At 44.6% G+C, this 18,898-nt stretch overlaps 1 protein-coding gene across 1 annotated transcript in view; it reads left to right on the forward strand.

Annotated features, from left to right (window-relative positions):
• Nucleotides 1–10,021: 10,021 nt before the first annotated feature.
• Nucleotides 10,022–18,898, forward strand: part of SLC1A1 (solute carrier family 1 member 1) — a 65,434-nt gene continuing 56,557 nt past the window's right edge. The window contains exon 1 of the mRNA XM_054986951.1: nucleotides 10,022–10,358. Coding sequence (XP_054842926.1) covers nucleotides 10,262–10,358 — 97 coding nt within the window. The 5' untranslated portion in view covers nucleotides 10,022–10,261. The remainder of the gene's footprint in view (nucleotides 10,359–18,898) is intronic.

Genomic DNA, 18,898 nt, shown 5'->3' on the forward strand with positions numbered 1-18,898 from the left:
CACCTCCTCTCCTACTATTAATGGAAGCATGTAAAAAGAAAGTATTTAATGCACTTGTACCAGGTTTCTGATATGTGAAACACAGAAAGGCAATTTTGAATTTGTGCATATTGGACTTCTGAATTGATGGATGGCTATGCAGGAAGACTGTTGCTGCTTCCACAGGGCAGCAGCTACAGCAAATATCCCTGCATTAGTTCCTAACATGAGAACAGGCTGCCCCAGAAGGGCATCCACACACCCAGCCATGCACTGTTCACTAGTGCCGTCACCCCCTTTTCCTCCACCACTTCTGTGCAGCAACACAGGCATGACTGAGATTGCCCTAAGAACCTCCACAGCCTAGCAACCCTCCCTTCCCCTTTCCCATTTCAGCCACACTGTGGTTCAGCTTGGAAAAATCTTCAAAGGGCCAAAATGGGGGAGGAAATATGGAACATTCTGAAAACAGAATTTAGATTCACCCTCCTCCCGATATTGGCTGTGTATTGGGCAGCCACATGGATTCTCCATGCAAAACCACCCCACAATTCTTTCTTTGAGTTAGATTCAAGGACAGTTTTTTTTAGAGCTGACTCAGAGGAAAAAGTTCTAGAGGCCCACAAGTTGTGCTCAGAATGAACATGTGGAAGCTCCCATTTAAATTGGGGACTCCTGGTGGGGGGAATGGGACACCGGGCTTATATTTATAGTCCAAGTATCCTATGCTTTATAATATGCAAATGACTTTGGCATAGTGTAGGTAGGCATACTGGTAGGTTTTCAGCTGTACCATGGACTGCAATGGCTTAGCTTCACAGGCCAAGTTCCTCGTGTACAACTGGTAGATATCAAGTGATAATTTGATAACCTTGCTGGAAGAATATTAATCTCCTTCCAGGAAATTCTAAATAGCTGACAAGTTCTAATGTAATGTTTCCCATATGTATTTCTTTTGGGATTCAATCCCCTAGAGCTGTCTTGAGAGGAAAACATTATGCTGGAAGTAGATTCTAGCATAATGAATACAAAGATCAAAAAGTCTTTCTTAAACAAAAATTGGCCTTTTGTTTGCTGACCAAGTATGTTCACTGGGGACATGATTTAGATAGTTGCCAAGTGTTCCAGAATAGAAACACTTAGCATCATTTTCCATCACTGTATTCATCTTTTATATAACTCAAGATCTTTGGGAATGGTCCATCAGCTTGTAGTACCTTTAATTCCTTTTCATTTTATTGGGACAGTTTTATTAGAGAATTGTATTTGGTTGCCTGTACAGAAACTGCCTAGTTGAATTTTCATCCAGGATTAGAGCCAATATCCATCAACAATATTACAACCAATTAAAATACTATTACAATATTACAACCTTTAAAAAAATATTACATCCAATTGAAAAAAACACTCATCTGAAAGTTTAACATCTTTGTTTTTTCCTAACATTTATTCTAAATAATTTGGCACACATTTGGAGAAGCATAATATATAGACATCATACAGAATAAATACAGGGAAGAAAACCAGCACAAATATTTTAGTTCTTTGCTTCATCATATTTGTATATAATCTGTTATTTTGTTCTTTTTTGTTTCGAATACAATTTTAAACTTACAGTGCAATCCTATGATTTACTCCATTCCACACGACTTGACTTAAACGGACTTCAAATGGAATAACTCTGCTCCTTGCACTGCTAATTACTTATAACTACTTCCAAGAAGCTGAGGATAATGTTATCCCATTTCGTCATCAAAGCAACTTGGTAGACAAACAGTGCAATTTTGTTGAAATCAATGGGTTTAGCCTGAAGTGACTCTGCATTGAAATCTGTTCCTTCATAGAACAGTTGGAATTTAAACCCCAGCCTGTCCAATACTGTCTCCACTAAAACTTGCTTTCTGTGCTTCTTTACTTCATATACCCGTAGTGTACATTAAAAGAAGTGCTCAGATCAATGTATCAGATGCTACATCAAATGCTTCTTCCTTCTGAAGCTAAGCTAGTGGATACAAAGAGCAGAGAATTCTCTGGAATTATCCCTGGGGGAGGAGAGGCATCAAGTTGGCTTGATGCTGGCCTTCCAGTATTTTCTGTTTGACTTTGGGTAAGCAGTAACTTTCACAGATCTAGTTCTGAGCTGGTTCTTCGATTTTATTGCAGAATTCACTAAGCTTCTATAAGGATTTCTAATATTCGTAACACTTTGATTTGGCTTGGAGATTTTATAGCATTTTAACTATTTTTTCCTACTCCATGAGCTACTTTGTGGACCTGGTATAGGCCACAAAGCAGGGACAGAAATATAATAGTCATTTATTAAATTAACATAATGGCTTGGATGGATCCAGCGGATGATTTCTACACATAAAGGGCGGCAATTCCCCCCTTCTGCTACAACTATTCCCTTTATGCTGTTTCTGGGAGTCCCGGTGCCCACAAGCAGCACTTCAAGGGCTGGTTTTGGGTGCAAATGAAGAAGGGAGGCAGGGAGATCCTTTCCATCAGCAGAAAGTGCCTGGATCCAAGCCAGTGTTTATCCATCTGTATCTTTGTTTACCACCAGACTGTTTAATTTGCACTTAGAAAGGTGTAAACTATATTTTACTTTATTTATTTTTCTGTTTTCTTCTCTGCTGGAGGCGGTGCCATTAGAATAGAAAATAAGTGGACATCTTTATTTGTTGGTTACTGCAACTGAACAGCACTTAGAAATATAATTATCTTTTAACTAGGCAAGTATGCAATCAAAAGAAATTCTGGACTACATAACACAATGATCACCTGATACTTACCAAATATTACAGATATATTTGATACAGATGAAAATGCAAGTTATCCTCTGGAGCAACTTGCACAAAATAAAGAACAGGATGTGTATCGGAGGCTTTGAACTCACATCTTTCAGAAAGGGTTAGAAAAGCTTTGATTGAAAGAATTTCTTTGTGCTAAAATGACCAAAGAGAAAAATGACCAAGAGAAAAGGCATCTGAATATACATGTATCTATAACCCTTTTCCCTCTGGGAAAAAAGGGGAAACACACAGATGAAATGTGAAAGTCCCAAATGGTTCAGTAGTTGATTGAATCCTAGTAGAAGCTGGGGAAATGGGGACAACAAATACCCTGAAGGGATTGTGAAAGTAGGTTTCAAAGGAATCCATGTATGTATAAGGAATTATTTACATTTTTAAAAAATCGAATGTTTGTTTATAAAAAAGTATGGCACCCTTCTGTCCATTTTTGTTATTCCAGAAGGATAGCTGTGTTAATCTCATGTAGCAAAATAAAACAGAATAAAATAAAAAACATAACGTTTTTCTAATGAAAGGAGTTCTTTGACTCTAAGAGCGGGACCACAAGTGACGCCTGACACAGGTTGGACACTTGCCAGCTTCCCTCAAGTTTTGATGGGAAATGTAGGCAGCTTGGTGGAATGTTGGACAAGTGACAGTTGAAAAGTCCATTGGACAGCAGTCAGCAAGTCAAGCTGCAAGACCAGGACGCCTACATTTCCCATCAAAACTTGAGGGAAGCTGACTAGTGTCCAACCTGTCAGGCGTCACTTGTGGTCCCGCTCTCAAAGGCTCATATCCTGGAAATCTAGTTGGTCTTTAAGGGGCACCTGTACTTGAATCTTGGTCTTCATTTTTTAATGACATGCCAAGGTTGCTTTGAAGGTAGAAAAATGGCATCTCCACTGACATCTGCTTCCTGAAGCAACTTCCTCTGATTATCAGAGGGCACGGTAATGCTATACCTGGCTATATGTTACTACACAGAATGTACTTCCTTGTAGGAAAAAGTAAGTGTGAAAGTAAATCCACAGTGGAATTTTTTTTATATGTCGAAAAGCATACCACAAGAAGCCATTCTCAGCCTACATACAGAAGAATGAAAATAGACGGTTGAGGAAAACAGGAAAGGTTGTTTTCCCCATCTGCTCCCACTCTTTTCTCAGTTTACCAGACCTGGAGGCCAAGTGCACAGGCAGAATGAAACTTGCTTCTGTCAAGATAAGGCTAAATAGATTTCTGCTGATCCAACATAATCTGTCCATGATGGACCAAACTGGAGAATCCCAGATCAGATCTGGGGGCTATACTGTACTGGGCCAAATTTATTTGGCTGCTAACAGCTGCAATAGCAGGCAGCCACAGCAGAACCAGAGCAAAAGTGAGTGAGACGGCACTGGTGAGAGGGCAAGTGCACAAAGCAGAGTCAAGTCCCACACTGTGGCAGGGGAGTGGCACGAAGCTGGCGAGGTAGGGGAGGAGGCATCAGGCAGAGTACCTTCCCATCCCATCCTGCTCCCCCATCCCCATCTGACCTCCAAAAGAGCCCTTTAAGCTATCACCAGCTGCCTATTAAACTGTGTGGCTCTAGCAAGTCTCCCCCTCCTTGCTTTAGTAACAAGAGAGTCTCCGTTGTAGTTCCTTGGTTTGAATTTGGGGTTCTCTGGTTTGACATTGATTCCCATTGTTTCTGTTCAGGTTTGTAGGTTCACCTTGCATTGGGAGTGGGCTAGCATTTGGGACTACCTTTTGGTCAAGGGTTGTATTTGCTAAAGGTTTCCCTTTGCCTGTAAAGCCTTGGAAATGTTTTCTCCTAGAAAATCATGGAGTTTTGCTGGGGGCACCTTGTTTAGGGGCCCATATAATCGGGCCCTTGGATCCAATCTTCCTGAAACTTTGGGGGGTCTTTAGTGGACAGGAAGAAGTAGGTTCACACACTCATCACTTTAAAGTGTCTCCACGACTCAAAAATGTGGTTCAAAAGCATGGATCCTCAAGGATTCTCTAGATTTTTACATGAGGTTACCCAAAATTTACCATGCAATCCCATATCATGTCCAGAGCAACAGACTGAATAACAAAAATCATGAACCCACTGCTTGTGGCATTATAACTCTGAGAAGCCCCTTCTTACTGTGTTTGCCAATGCTCCTGGAGATATCAATGAATTATACCTGATATTCAAATGACAGAGATATGGAGTCTTTGGGGGATGGTTTGTGTGGAATTATACACCACCTTACAATTGTTGCCAACCTGCCTAGAGATCTCACAGAATTACAATTGACCTTCAGATTACAGATTATAATTATTTCCAACACAACGGTGGCTTTGGAGGGTGTCCTGTGTGGAATTTTACCCAACTGAGGACTTATGCGGCAGGGACTTATGCAGCTACAGTCATGTCAAAATGGGTATAGCTCTTACCTCTAACATAAATAGTTCCTCATGCAGACAATAAGTATGGAACCTTTTCAAGGCCCAAAGAAGGCTGATCTAGGTTTGGGAAAATTCAGTTGTTTGCATATGTAAGAGAGGTACTGAAATGTTCAGTAACTTCAGCGAGTGCAGAGGAGAATATATTTTTAAAAATGCTGGCAAATCGAACAAATACAAGATAAATAAAGATGGTGCTAAAAGGTACCCCTATCAAACCCCCCAGACAATTGCTGGGGGGTCAGTTAAGTGACTCTCACTATTACACTGCCACAGAGACCAACAAGATATTCAGGGTATGAGCTTTCAAGAGTCAGAGCTCCCTTCCTGTATCTGAAGAAGGGAATTTTGACTCTGGAAAGCTCCTAAGAAAATCTTGTTGATCTCTATGGGGCCATTGGACTCAAATTCTACTGTTCTAGGCTGCCCACCTAAAACTACCCTTGAGGCAGAGAGTGGGTCTTGCTGAGCTCAGTCAAGGTTTGCTCCGGAGTCAGAACTTGGGCAGAGAAAATGTTTAGAATGCTGCAGAGGCTGATTCTCCGAGGACCAGGAGCTGTTGCTGGCTTGTATGAATAATGCCTTCCCCCCCACACACACACTCACGTGTTCAAGAGTGCTAAAGGGAAAAGAATCTATCAGTGGTCTGCAGCTGCATTCTTGTAATCTGGACAGATTAATTTAAAGTATGTTTATAAATGCACGTATTCTGCCCCAGCAGCTGAACATGGTTACTTCTCTATTAAAACAGAGAGCCTCCACAGGGTTCTAAGCATGATTAGCAGTCTTTTTACACTGATGTTTTAACTTGTCGTTAACTGTAGTGCCAGCTTATAGCCAAACAAGCTGCAACCAGTTGGTAGGCACCTTGAATCAAGAGCTCCTTGCAGAAGAAAAGCTCCCCCCTCCCTCGGTTGCTAAAAAGACCGGAATGATCATTTGGAGAAGTGCTGTCATTTTCCGGCCAGGCTCCTGGAAGGCTGCTTCCTGGGAAAGCTGTCCCAGGTGAATTGACATGCATCGTGCCAGGGACATATTCAGAAAAACTCTGGCCCTTCCATTGACAGATCCTCCAGACACGTCCCTCATCTGCATAGTGGCTGGGCAGCAGCCAATGGGGAGGCCAGCTGTGAGCAACACCACTTCTTTGGGTGAAACCTCATAATCGAGGGGGGCTGAAGGCGCCAGGAGAGCCAGGCTTGCTGTGGGCATGTACTGCCTTTGAGCCAGGTAAGACCCACCAGCAGTCCGCCCAGCCCTAGAAACTGGGATCAGGGCCGGGGCTGGCTGGCCATGTGTGAGCTGAGTGGTGCCTCTCCTGTGCCAGCACAGGCCAGAGGCTAACCTGCCCAGGCATGTCGTGGCACTGCTCTGCCTCATGCCCTTTTGAAGCCAGGCAGTGTCGAGGGTGGCTACATTGACCATGTGGCATGGCTCCCTCTCCTGCCCAAGCCATGACTGTCTTGCCCTGCATTAGCCATGCTCTGGGCGAGGACTCCATGACCAGGAGCCTGGCTGAAGGGAAGCCAAGCTGGCGAACACCTCCACATCTTTACTGGAGAGCTCCTTCCATTACAACTTATCTCTATATGACAGTTTATATCAATCTCGAAGAATATGGGGGCTTTAGCAGTTTGCATCAGTGGCATTATAGTCTTTGAGGCCCTCATTACTAGGGTTTTCAATCAGCCTAGAAATCTTCCAGAATTATAATTGATCTCTCAATTATGTAATTATCTAGGAGACAGTGGTGTCTTTGGAGGGTCGTCTCCGTGGCGTTATATCCCACTTGTGTGTGTGTAAGGTGCTGTCAAGCTACAACTGATTTATGGCAACCCCAGCTAGAGGATTCCAAGGCAAATGAGAAGCAGAGATGGTTTGCCATTGCCTTCCTCTACAGTCGTCCTTGGCAGTCTCCCATTGAAGAACTGACCCTGCTTAGCTTCCGAGATCCACTAAGATGAAGCGATGCCCTGCTGCTTTCCCTCCCATACTGCACCAATGTCAGACCAGAGAATCTTACCAGAACAAATGTTAAACCAAAGAATCTTGCCAAAACCAAACTGAAGGAAGGGACACTGTTGCAAGCCCAATAGAACCAGATGCCAGGAAGAAGTCAGGGCCAATGTGAGAACACCACAGAATAGAACCAAGTACCAACATGAACCATCCAGCAGACCCATCTACCTGGAACAACCGCTGGCAATGGCAAACAAACACACACAGTAGTATAAGATCCTTCTCACAGGGAAGGTTTCAGAAAGTGAGTGAGAGGGATAATTTGGGGTAGTCCAAGTTCTCCACTGTCTGCAATGTGCACAGCTTACACTGTCAATCACTGGCTCAGAGGAGCCTCGAGACAGAGATCCAGAAGCTGCCCTTCATCACCGGCCCTCTTGTTCCCTCCCCGCCCCCTGCAAAAAAGAAAGTTCATAGGACACAAGAACATAGCATTCACTAGCTTATTTTTGGCGTTTCTGTGGGTTTGCTTCTGTTTGTTTTAATTTAACAATTTGGCACTTAAATGGTGACAAATTCTCTACTTTTCCTAATATCTCTCTGAATCTTCCTGTTCCGGTGGTAAGAGGACAGTAGTTTTGGAGCAGCTTTTCTTAATTTTCTGTACAGAATTGTGCCAAGGTCCAAGGATTGTGTTCACTGGGCTGGTAGGGTGTTGTTGTTTTTTGGGGGGGCAGAAGATCCCACGTTGGAGTGTGCATTTTGTAGTATGCCCAGTAGATAAAGTGTCCGTGTGATGGAATCAGTATAAAAATGTCAGGATTGCCAAGTGCTGAATCCAGCAAGAGCCCCGTTAAAGCTTGAAACAGCAGCGGGAAGGGAGAATGATTGACATGTCCCTTCTCCCTTCTGTGGCTAGCCAGAAAGAGAATGGCAGTTGACAATAGAATGATAAGCTGACGGTTGGTACTAACAGAAGAGGATGTGGACAGTTAGAAGAAATGGAAGAGTTAAGGAGTTAGAGGAGACTACCTATCAAAGCCCTGTGATTTGTATACCACATTTTTGTGCTAGGGTGCATGATTTTTGGTGCATTCTGTGGCAATGGACATGTTATAGGATTGCATGGTGAGTTATGGGTGGCCCTGTGAAAACAATCCAGTGGATCCATAAGGATCCATGCTTTGAAACAATGTTTTTGAGCTGAGGCAGTGCCACAAAGTGGTGGTTGTGTGATTTTTGTGCTCTTTTCTGTAACCATGGATCTGACATGGGATTGTATGGTGAATTTTGGGTGACCCACTGTAAAACTCCAGAGGATCCATTAGGATCTGTGCTTTTGAACCATGTTTTTGTTCAATGGCAGTTAAACAAAGCAGTGGTTGCATGATTTTTGGTGTAATCTGTGATAATAGCCTTGATATTTGATTGCATCGTGAGTTTTGGGTGGCCTCATGTAAAAATCCAGAGGAACCATGAGAATCCATGCTCTTGAATCAGATTTTTGTGTCACAGTAATGCAATGAAGCAGTGGGTGCATAATCTTTTTCTGTAAACTGTGGCTATGAGCATGACATGGGACTGTATGGTGAGCTTTAGGTGACCAAATATAGATCCTGAGGATCCATCAAGAACCATGCCTTGAAACCAGGTTTTTACGCCATGGTTGCAGTGGGTGTGTGGTTTTTTTGGTTCAGTTTGTGGACCTGATATGAGATTGCATGGTGAGTTTTGGGTAAACTCATGTAAAAATCCAGAGGATCTGTAAAGATCCATGCTCTTGAACCACGTTTTTGAACTGTGACAGTGCCACAAAGCAGTGGATGCATATATTTTTTTTGCTGCAAACTGTGGATATGGGCATGAGATTGGATTGGATTGTGAGTTTTGGGTGACTCTATATAAAAATCCCAGAGGGTCTGTGCTTTTGAAGCATGTTTTTACCCCATGATGGTGCCAGAAAGCAGTGGGTCATAATTTTTTTTGGTGCAATCTGTGGCAATAGACAGGGTATGGGTCTATATGTTGAGTTTTGAGTGATCCTATGTAAAAATCTGGAAGATCCTCAAGGATCCATGCTTCTGAAGCATGTTTTGGTGCCATAGCAGTGCCACGAAGCAGTGGGTGCATGATTTTTTGGTGCAATCTGTGGCAATGGATACTATATAGGACTGCATGGTGAGTTTGGGGTGACACCTCGTAACAATTGAGAGAATCCATGAGGATCTGTGCTTTTGAACCATGTTTTTGCACCATGGCAGCTCTGTGGAGTGGTGGGTGCCTGATTGTTTGGGTGCTGTCTGCAGACAAGGCCATGCTCTATAATATGATAGCCTTTTTGATTTGTTTCAATATAAAAATCATATGAACTCATGAGGATTCAACTTTTACCCACACCCACAGCAAACCACACTTCACACTGGGGTGGGGGAGCAATTTCAGTAAAGCAAAAAAACCCTGCTATATGTGGACAGCCACTCGGCACGTTCTGTTCTTCACGCTGTTGCCTGAGACTTTCAGACCACCGGTGGAGCTGCTGCCACGCCAGGCTGAACTCCCCACCCCGAATTCTCTCCCCACAGAAGCGCACGGGAGAGCCTTCTCCGCACCGAGACCTGCAAAGGGGCGAAAGCGCCAGCCTCCGGCCCCCCGCAGAAGAGGCCCCTCAGAACACGCCGCGCGCGAGCAAGCGAGCGCCGCTGAGGCAAGGCCGCCGGCCAAGCTGCGCCAGGTGCGCGGCGCGGAGAAGGCAGGGGGCGCGCGCACGCACTCGCCGCCACACCTCTCCCGCTCTGCTTCGGTAAGGAGGCGCCGCAGAGCCAGGCAGAGGCGAGCAGCGGCAGTGGCTGGAGGAGGAGAGGGCGGGAAGCGAGATCCGCAGAGCTGCGCCCGCGCCACCCCGGGGGCCAGCAGGAGCGCGGCGTGAGGACTGCGCGCCGCCCAGCCACCGCGCACTCGAGGGAAAACAGCCGCCGGCAGAGCGCGAGCGAAACCCATTCTCCCGTTGCCCCGCCAGCCCTCTCGGCTGCCTCGCCTGCCTCCGGCGCGCTGGTTCTCAACGGCCACAGGCAAGCAGCAGCCGCGGCGCCGCGATGAAGCAGCCGGGCACCAAGAAGGGGGGATGCGACTGCAAGCGGTTCCTGGCGAACAACTGGCTCCTGCTCAGCACCATCCTCGCCGTGGTCCTGGGTGAGTTGGGGAGAGCTCGCTGGCACGAAAGCCGCGCAAACGTTGTGTGGAGGGAGCCCTCGCTTCCCCTGAAAGACGGGTTCCTCCCACGGTGCAGAAAAGGCAGCCGGGCAGCCTTTCTCGCTCGGTTATTCGAAGCGGGTCGCTGTCTGTGGTCCTCCGGATGCCTGAAATGTGGCATCCTTTGTGTCTCCTCAGCCAAATTAGGCATTCCCCATTTGCTTTGCTTCGCGTTTTCTTTAAAGGTGGCGTGGGTGACCAGGAATAAGGAGATGTAAAAATAAATATACTATCTGACAATGAAAAAATTCCAGGTATTCGAAACAGCTTAGAAGGATCTTTCAGGTTTCCTTCTACAACCTTTCTAGAGAATCGAGATTTTTCTATGCAACAGATGCAGATGTATTAGCAGAAATTGGTTTAGGCTGGCAAAGGGATGGGCATTGGTGTGTGTGTGTGTGTGGAATGTTCATAACTGCAATGTGCAATAACTGAAATCCTGGAAATGATTAAATTGCTCATCCCTGGAATGGCCCGTGTGGTGAAATACTGGTGAGGAGGAACTGATTAGACATTCTTTGAAACATCCACACAGGACTACAGGTATTATCCACAGAACCTGGTTCTAAACATTTTAACTTAGAAGCAGTTATCTAGGACTTCCAGGAAAATATGCTTCTTAAGACTGCAGCCATATAGCACCATTTCAGATAATTAATTTATATTCATGTAAGTGATTATTGACCTGCCCCATTTCAGTGCCTGGGACTCCATTCCTAACCATCTTGGAAATCGGGTGGGCTCATTAATTTCTGGAGATAGTTTCAGGTAGGTAGCCCTATTGGTCTGCAGTAGAACAGCAGGATTTGAGCCCAGCGACACCTTAGAAACCAACAAGATCTTTCAGGGGTATAAGCTTTCAGGAGTCAAAGCTCCCGTCTTCAGAAGGGAGTGTTCTGGAGAGTTTACTTCCAAATAAATGTGTTTTTAGGATCACAACTTAAGGAGAGGGTCAAGGCCACCACCACTGGTGAACGGCTGATGCACTGAAGTTGTGCAGCCCTATCCAAAACACGTATCCTTGGAAAAGAGTCCTACTAAACTCTGTTGAACTTCCTTCTTGTTAAGTATGCTAAAACAGCAATATCCTAAGCATGCTTGCACTCAGAAGTTAGTCCCACTGAGATTAGAGGGTCTTCTGCTTCATAGAAGGAAGAAAAACAAAGACTGTTCACATTTCCCTTTGTCTCTTTCTGGAATTTCCCAAGCCACCTCTAACATAGGAAATTCTTTCAGCCTAAATATTTGTCAGAGACAGGCACATGCTTTTTGCATACAAACAGGCCTCTCACTACAGCATGAATTGCATCACTGTCAAAAGTATATAAAGCACCTTTGGTGGTTGTTTCCAGCTAGGGTCTAACTAAATAATTCATTTCAGTCACATCATTTACTTGACTCGACTCAGTTATTGGTATTGCTGCAGCTGTTAGAAGTGTAAACATGCTTATTATTCTCATGAAACATTAATCTATCTTTAAATGCCAGGAGAAGAAAGTATTATGTGATGACTGCAGGCAAATTAATAAAATGTTCCTTTCTCTGTATCTCTAAATATTAATTTTCAGTGTCTTTTTTTTCAGCATTCTAAAATTATGATATAAAGGACACTGAGCCTGCTTGTGGGGAGGGTGGGCTAAAAATCTAATCAATCCATCAGTCTATCTGTTGCTATTCTATTTGAATAAAACTGACAATTCAATAATGAACCTGATTTTTAAACTTTTTCTAAAACAAATTTATATGCATATAATTGAACCCAATGGGATTTAAAGGTGCATAATGACTTTAAGCATGAGGCCTTAATAGATCTTTAGAAATAAAGCCCAGTGCATACTTGAGAGTAAGTCCAAATAATGGGACTTAGTTCTGAGTAAAATGTTTGGTGTAGTGGTTAAGAGCGCAGGACTCTAATCTGGAGAGCCGGGTTTGATTCCCCACTCCTCCGCTTGAAGCCAGCTGGGTGACCTTGGGCTAGGCCGTTTCCAGACGGCCCCCCGCCTCGCGAAACGTCACGCGTCATTGCGCGTCGTTGCGCAGAAAACGCGAAATATCGCGTTTTCTCGCGCAAGTTTTGCGCGACGTCGTGCAAAACTCGCGCGAGAAAACGCGATATTTCGCGTTTTCTGAGCAACGACGCGCAACAACGCGCGACGTTTCGCGAGGCGGGGGGCCGTCTGGAAACAGCCCAGGTCACAGTTCCCTGGAGCTCTCTCAGCCCCACCCACCTCTCAGGGTGTTTTGTTGTGGGGATAATAATGGCATACGTTGTAAACCTTTCTGAGTGGGCATTAAGTTGTCCTGAAGGGTGGTATATAAATCGATTGTTGTTATTATTATTAAATATGTATAGCATTGAGTTATGCAGATACTTAAGGCTGCGTAGAACCATAAGATGATATGTCATGTTTACACTTTATTCAGTGCTACTTGCTCCCAAGTAGATTCAGCCTTCATCAGATTTAGATATCCAGTGATAGCTAACAGGATGGTAAATAATAGTTGTACTCATTCTATTTTTAAATTGTAAAAAAAACAAAGGCATAATTCAGCCAGTTATGTAATGCTCAATAGAATTACACCCTGCCAAGTTTACTTAAGTCCATGGGCTTAGAAGAATTTAACTCTGCTGAGAAATGCCCTGTTAAGTTCTGTTGGTTAAACATGGTTTTACTCTCCCACTGAAATCAACGTAACATAAAAGCACTTAGCTTGCAAGACTGCCCAGACTTTGCAAATATGGAAAAAAACACCCTCTCTTATATAAAATTACGTTTCTTTGGATGTTTTAAAATTATCATTGAAAGTCTGAATTCTTAGACAATGTTAATCCAAACCTGGTAACTTTTTTATTTATATGAGGAATAATGCAAAGAGTCTGCGAGAAAGCTTTTGCAACATGGGTGTAACTGGAGGAAACTTCCTTTAAAAAAACAAAACTGAACCTGGGTGACAAGTGAAACTATCATTAGACGTGCATAGGAACACACAAAGGTGTCTTGTAATGAGTCAAGCCACTGGTATATCTACTTACACTCCCATCCAAAGCAGACATAGACTCTTCTAAACCCTGCTAAACTCTGCTTAGAATGGTACTCGTGATAGTTCTTGGAAAGAGAGGTCTACCTGAGACTCTATCCGGAGGATGCCAGGCATAGAACCTGGGACCTTGTGCGTGTAAAACACGTGTTCCATTACTGAGCCACAGTCCCTCTCATTGAATATCCCTCTCATTGAATATTCTTGCGATACCTTTTTTATAAAAAAACCTGCCACCTGTCTCCTGAGAGCCACACTAAATTTTTAAGAGTCCCTATTTTAATATAACTATTTTCAACTCCTTTCAGTTGGCAATAACATTGCTTTATTGAGGGTGGTTGGATTATGACTGGGAGTTCACAAAAACAAAAGGGCCACAATCCAACAGAAGTTAATAATTTTTTGATCCTATTAATTTTACTGTGCCAAATCAGAGTGGGGAAAATACAGCTAAATCCAAGCACATTTAATGACCATTACTTTAATGAGAAAGTTAAGCACATGTTTCTCTCTCTCCCAGTGAAATCACTGGAACTTAAAATAGTTTAGCATGGTTTCCTTTTATCTGTGCTGTTCACATGCTGTCAGGTAAGCATATTCTAAATGGCCTGGAGTGTTTTAGGAATACCTATTGACTTCCTGAAACTGCTGAAACATAGCTTAAGTAGTCTTAGTGGTGTTAAGTGTTCAGCCCAAATTTTCACAAACAAGAGATAAGGTGATAAACCCAGGGCTTTTTTTCAGCTGGAATGCAGTGGAACGGAGTTCTGGAACCTCTTGAAAACGGTCACATGGCCAGTGGCCCCGCCCCCTGATCTCCAGACAGGGGGGAGTTTAGATTGCCCTCTGCACCGCTGGCGCCGGCAGCGCAGAGGGTGATTTAAACTCCCCTCTGTCTGGAGATCAGGGGGCGGGGCCACTGGCCATGTGACCATTTTCTCCGAGGGCAACCCACTGAGTTCCACCACTTCTTTTCCCAGAAAAAAAACCCTGGATAAACCTATGTCTTAGCTGAACATAATAGCCCTGCTCACATGATCTATCTGTATACAGGCCAACCCATGTGGCCAGAGACAAGGAGCAAGTGTGCTGGCTGTGACTAAGAGTCAAACTAGATGTGACATGTGATGGCATCCTCAGAGCTGCCACAGGGATACCATCATCATTCTAAAGCGATTTCAAAATGCTGCTCTTACCCGCTCGTGCCTTGTTGTGCAGAAACGGCTGCACTCCCCTGCAACTTGAAAAGGCACAGGGGAGGATCAAGAGCACCATGCTGCAAGTCTGGTCAGGACTGGGTGTTCACGCATTTTAAAATCACTTTAAAATAGTGACGGTGTCCTTGTGGCAGCCAGGTGGATGCTGCCACATCTAGTTTGGCCCTTACTGCATGCCTCCTGATGTACAAGATATCCAAATGTGGGCCCAGCACCTACAGGGCTTTTTTTCAGCAGGAACACGGTGGAATGGAGTTCCGGCACCTCTTGAAAATGGTCACATAGCCGGTGGCCCCGCCCCCTGATCTCCAGAAAGAGAGGAGTTTAGATTGCCCTCCACGCAGCGGCTGTTGATTTTGCCAATGTGCAAGGTGGCACTTGCAGAAGTCCCTGTTCAAATGAGCCAAGCTGCTGTGGTGGAACATAGGGAGATAAGTGGTCCCCTAGATGTGCTAGACCGAAGCTGTGAAGAACTTCATATGTGATAGCCAGTGTCTTGAATTGAGCCTGGTAACTGATATGTAGCCAGTGGAATGACTGCAGAATGGGAGTAATATTCTTTTCCTAGCTCCAGATGATAGCTGAGTCACAGCGTTCTGCACCAACTGGAGTTTCCCAGTTAATTTAGAGGGTAGTACAGTACATTACATTCGTCAAGTCTTGATGTTATCCAGGTGACCAGATTAGCCATATTGAGGAAGGGGGCCATTTCCATCCCACCTCTCCAAGAAATGTTGCCAATAATGGCTAACTATACAAAGTAAACCATTAAATAATACAATTAATTATGGATGCGTGTAGGTCATAGAGAGAGGCTATAAAAAACCAAATGTGGGGAAAGTAACATGTAAAGGCCAGGATAAAAATTCTTGGAATAAATAAATGAATGAGAAAGCAGAAAAAAATCATTATTAATCATATTACTATCCCATCCTTCCTTCAAGGATTTCAGGGCAATGCAAATTGAAGTCATCATCCCAATGTATCCTCATAACAGCCCTGTGAGGTAGTTTGGTTCAATCATTCTCTCTTATCCTCACCCATTGAACTTTTTCCCAGTCTACATCCCAAGACTTTCACCACTACACTTTACCAACTAGCCATTTCAGCCAGCTGAAACACTTATAACATAAAGAACAAATGCCATTATTGGCATGAAGGTCATTTGCTTAATGCTGCAGCAAACACTTCTGGATTTCATCTTTGTCAAACTGAAGACAGATGATCTTGGAGAAATTTTGCCTTCTTTGATGGATCGCGGGCCTAATTCGATGACCTGACGGACAGGGTGCAAGGTTCTGGCATAAGAGCGAATGTCACCCCCTGTTGTTAAGCTGTTTGTTTATTATGTTAATATTTTAATTTTGAATTGTATTTTATTGTTTTATATAAATATTAATAGCTTTAGGTTAAAATTACATAAATAATTATCTAAAGAGTTTGGTCTCATGGTAAGTCTATGACAAGTCCTACCTACCCATCTTATCTTTTTTGTTTTAAATTGTATAAAATAGTTAACTGTTTATTTAAACAAGGCAATGGCTGTTACGAATTTCTTTTGCTGCTTCTATGAATATATATTTTCACCAACTCATTGTGTGTGAGGATCTCTAACCCTTTCCTTTGCCAAATTAATGATCAATAACTGTCATGTTGTGCTACTCACTGTAGAATATTTGAAGAGCCATTTCTTCCCCAGTGACATACAACAAACTGCTTTTGAAAATCACATCATGGGCTTCCAGGATGGTACAGGAGTTAACGTAGGCTCTGGGAATTCCAGCTTCAAATCCCCATTCTGCCAAGAAGTTTGCTAGATGACGTACAGTGCAATCCTGCAGCCCACCATGCTGCTGGCACCTGTATACCTGTGGCACTGCTCATCTGCTCCCTAACGACTTTTGCAGGAAAGCTGTGCCGGCAGCTGAGTCCGGCAAGGCATGGTGAGGCTGCTGCTGAGAGCACATGCCCTGCCATTCCCCTGACAACCCCACCAGCATCTCCCAGTGGCTGTGCCGCCCCCCCCCCCATGACAAGCGCCCCCATGACAAGCTGTGGCAAGGAAGGGCACAGCCAATGTGTGGGTCATGATCACCACAGCCCATCAATACCTCCATTCTCCTCACCAGAGAGCAGGCAGCTGGGGGCCACATGCCCCCATGGTCACAGCACCCTCATCGAGGCACTCAGCCAGGGGGAAGCCATCCATGGGGAGCCCCAATGCCACAGGGGTAGCCCTTGTCACTGATCGGGCACATCAAAGGGCTGCAACCTCCAGTAACTGGACCCTCACCACTGGGGGGCCATGGCCCAGCCACAACACCTGCAGCTTTGTGACACCTTCCAGTGCCGGCATCACACAGCCCACTGGACCAAGCCAGTCTCCCTCATCTGGCCACACACGTGGTTGTAAGGGCAGTTGGGGTTCCCTGGCCCCAACCCACGCAGCTGCCACAAAGGATCTGCATATGCAGATGAGGGGTGCATCCTGGTGATAACCTCTCTCAGTCATGCCCTGCTGGGCAGGTGCACACAGGGAGCCCACTCCAGCAGTTGCCACAGCTGCCTCGTGTTTTGCCACAGTCACTGGCAGACCTCCCCATGCCAGGGTGCTATGACCAGAAGGACCCTCCAAAGATAATGGGGGGGGGGAAGACTGGAAGTGGGAGGCCCATCCAGAGCAGGCAACCCTCAGTCTACCTGTGCCGGCCCGATTGGTACTCTTAACCCTTTGAATACCACAAGAGAATGGCACATGCATGCACCACCACACTCATGCTCCGACCTCCCTGGACCAGTATTCCATGTGGAAGCACTGGTCCACAGGGTCCATGGCCCTCCCACTACCTTTTCCTTTTCTTCAGTATTCCCTGAGTTAATGAGCCCAGTTGGAATGGGGGAATGACGAGCAGCCACCTATCCAGACTCCACTGTCACTGGTGAAGAGAAGAACCCCCCAGGAGTGGCAAGCTCTCCCTGCAGCCACAAGCACCCTCTCCCACCTCATGCTTTAAGACCCCACAGTAGGAGACTCTTGGGCAGAGCCTCCAGCCACCTCCCTACTTCTAATCAAACGTCTTATTCCCATTGGTGGTCCTACCCTGAGAATCAAAAAATCCACAGAAGTGGGCCATCCAGGTATAGGGTAGGTGTTTCTGCAAACCATGCAGAATCTTCAGGTTTGCATGAAAAATCTTAAAACTAAAAAATAATTCGGGGATAAAATCCAAAATGGAAAAACAACATTGTACAACATCTGCAAGACCTGATAAATAGCAAGTGATCTTGGCTGCCATTTGGGGATCACTGGGCAACTCCGTACAACACGGGAATCCTTCCTCAGATACAGTGTTCTGTAGAATTTGCTGATGAGCAGGTAACACTTATTTCATTTGATAGTTAGGAAAGGGCCCGTAACCTATCAGCAGATTTCATAGAATATATCTAAGACGGGGGGCCTCAGTGATGTTATAGGGGCTGTCTAGCATCCCCAGAATAACACCTGAGATTTCAGAATGTAGTTATGCAATAGCAACATTTTGGATTGTCCAGGAAACTGAGGAGAGGAAGCGAAAGAGAAGAGGCTGCAGAAGCTGCCACAGGAAAGAGGGAAACCCTGGAGGGAAATTGGTAGCTTGAGGGTAGAAACTAAGATGAAAAAGTAGGTGGGAGGAAGCAGGGAGTGGGGTTACAATGGCCGTCAAGGAGGAAGGAAGTAGTAATAAGAACAAAACAGGACTCCTTTTTGTGAGTGACTGGGACTGGAGAATAAAAAGGGAAGGGTGCTAAGATCCCTTCCATGAGCTCTGCTCCACTCTTGGAAGTTTGGGTTCAGCCCACCCAGAGCTGTACCTCAGTTATTTGGAACAGTGTTAATAAGGAGCTTGAATATTACAGGTGTATTTTTAGTATTTGGAATGATCTAGTGTCATATTTCAAAGCAACCATGTGTGACCGTGTTGATGGTCTTTTATGTCATAGTCAGAGGTCATGTCCTTTCATTCTAGGCAATCTGGTTTTTCTAATATAGGAGAACAACTTAAGTACTGTAAACTTCTAGTTAAATTGTTAAAAACTTGCTGATTTTTTCCCAAGGGGGAAAAAGAACAAAGCACAATTTCTTCCCTTGTTTTTTCCTTCCTTCCTAGTTTAATCAACAGCGGCAGCCAAAGAAGATGATGCTAGTCTGAGTTTGCAAATTAAGGAAGGCCTATTTAAATTATA

This window comes from Eublepharis macularius, chromosome 8 (assembly GCF_028583425.1).
Source record: "Eublepharis macularius isolate TG4126 chromosome 8, MPM_Emac_v1.0, whole genome shotgun sequence".
Classification (NCBI taxonomy): Eukaryota; Metazoa; Chordata; class Lepidosauria; order Squamata; family Eublepharidae; genus Eublepharis; species Eublepharis macularius.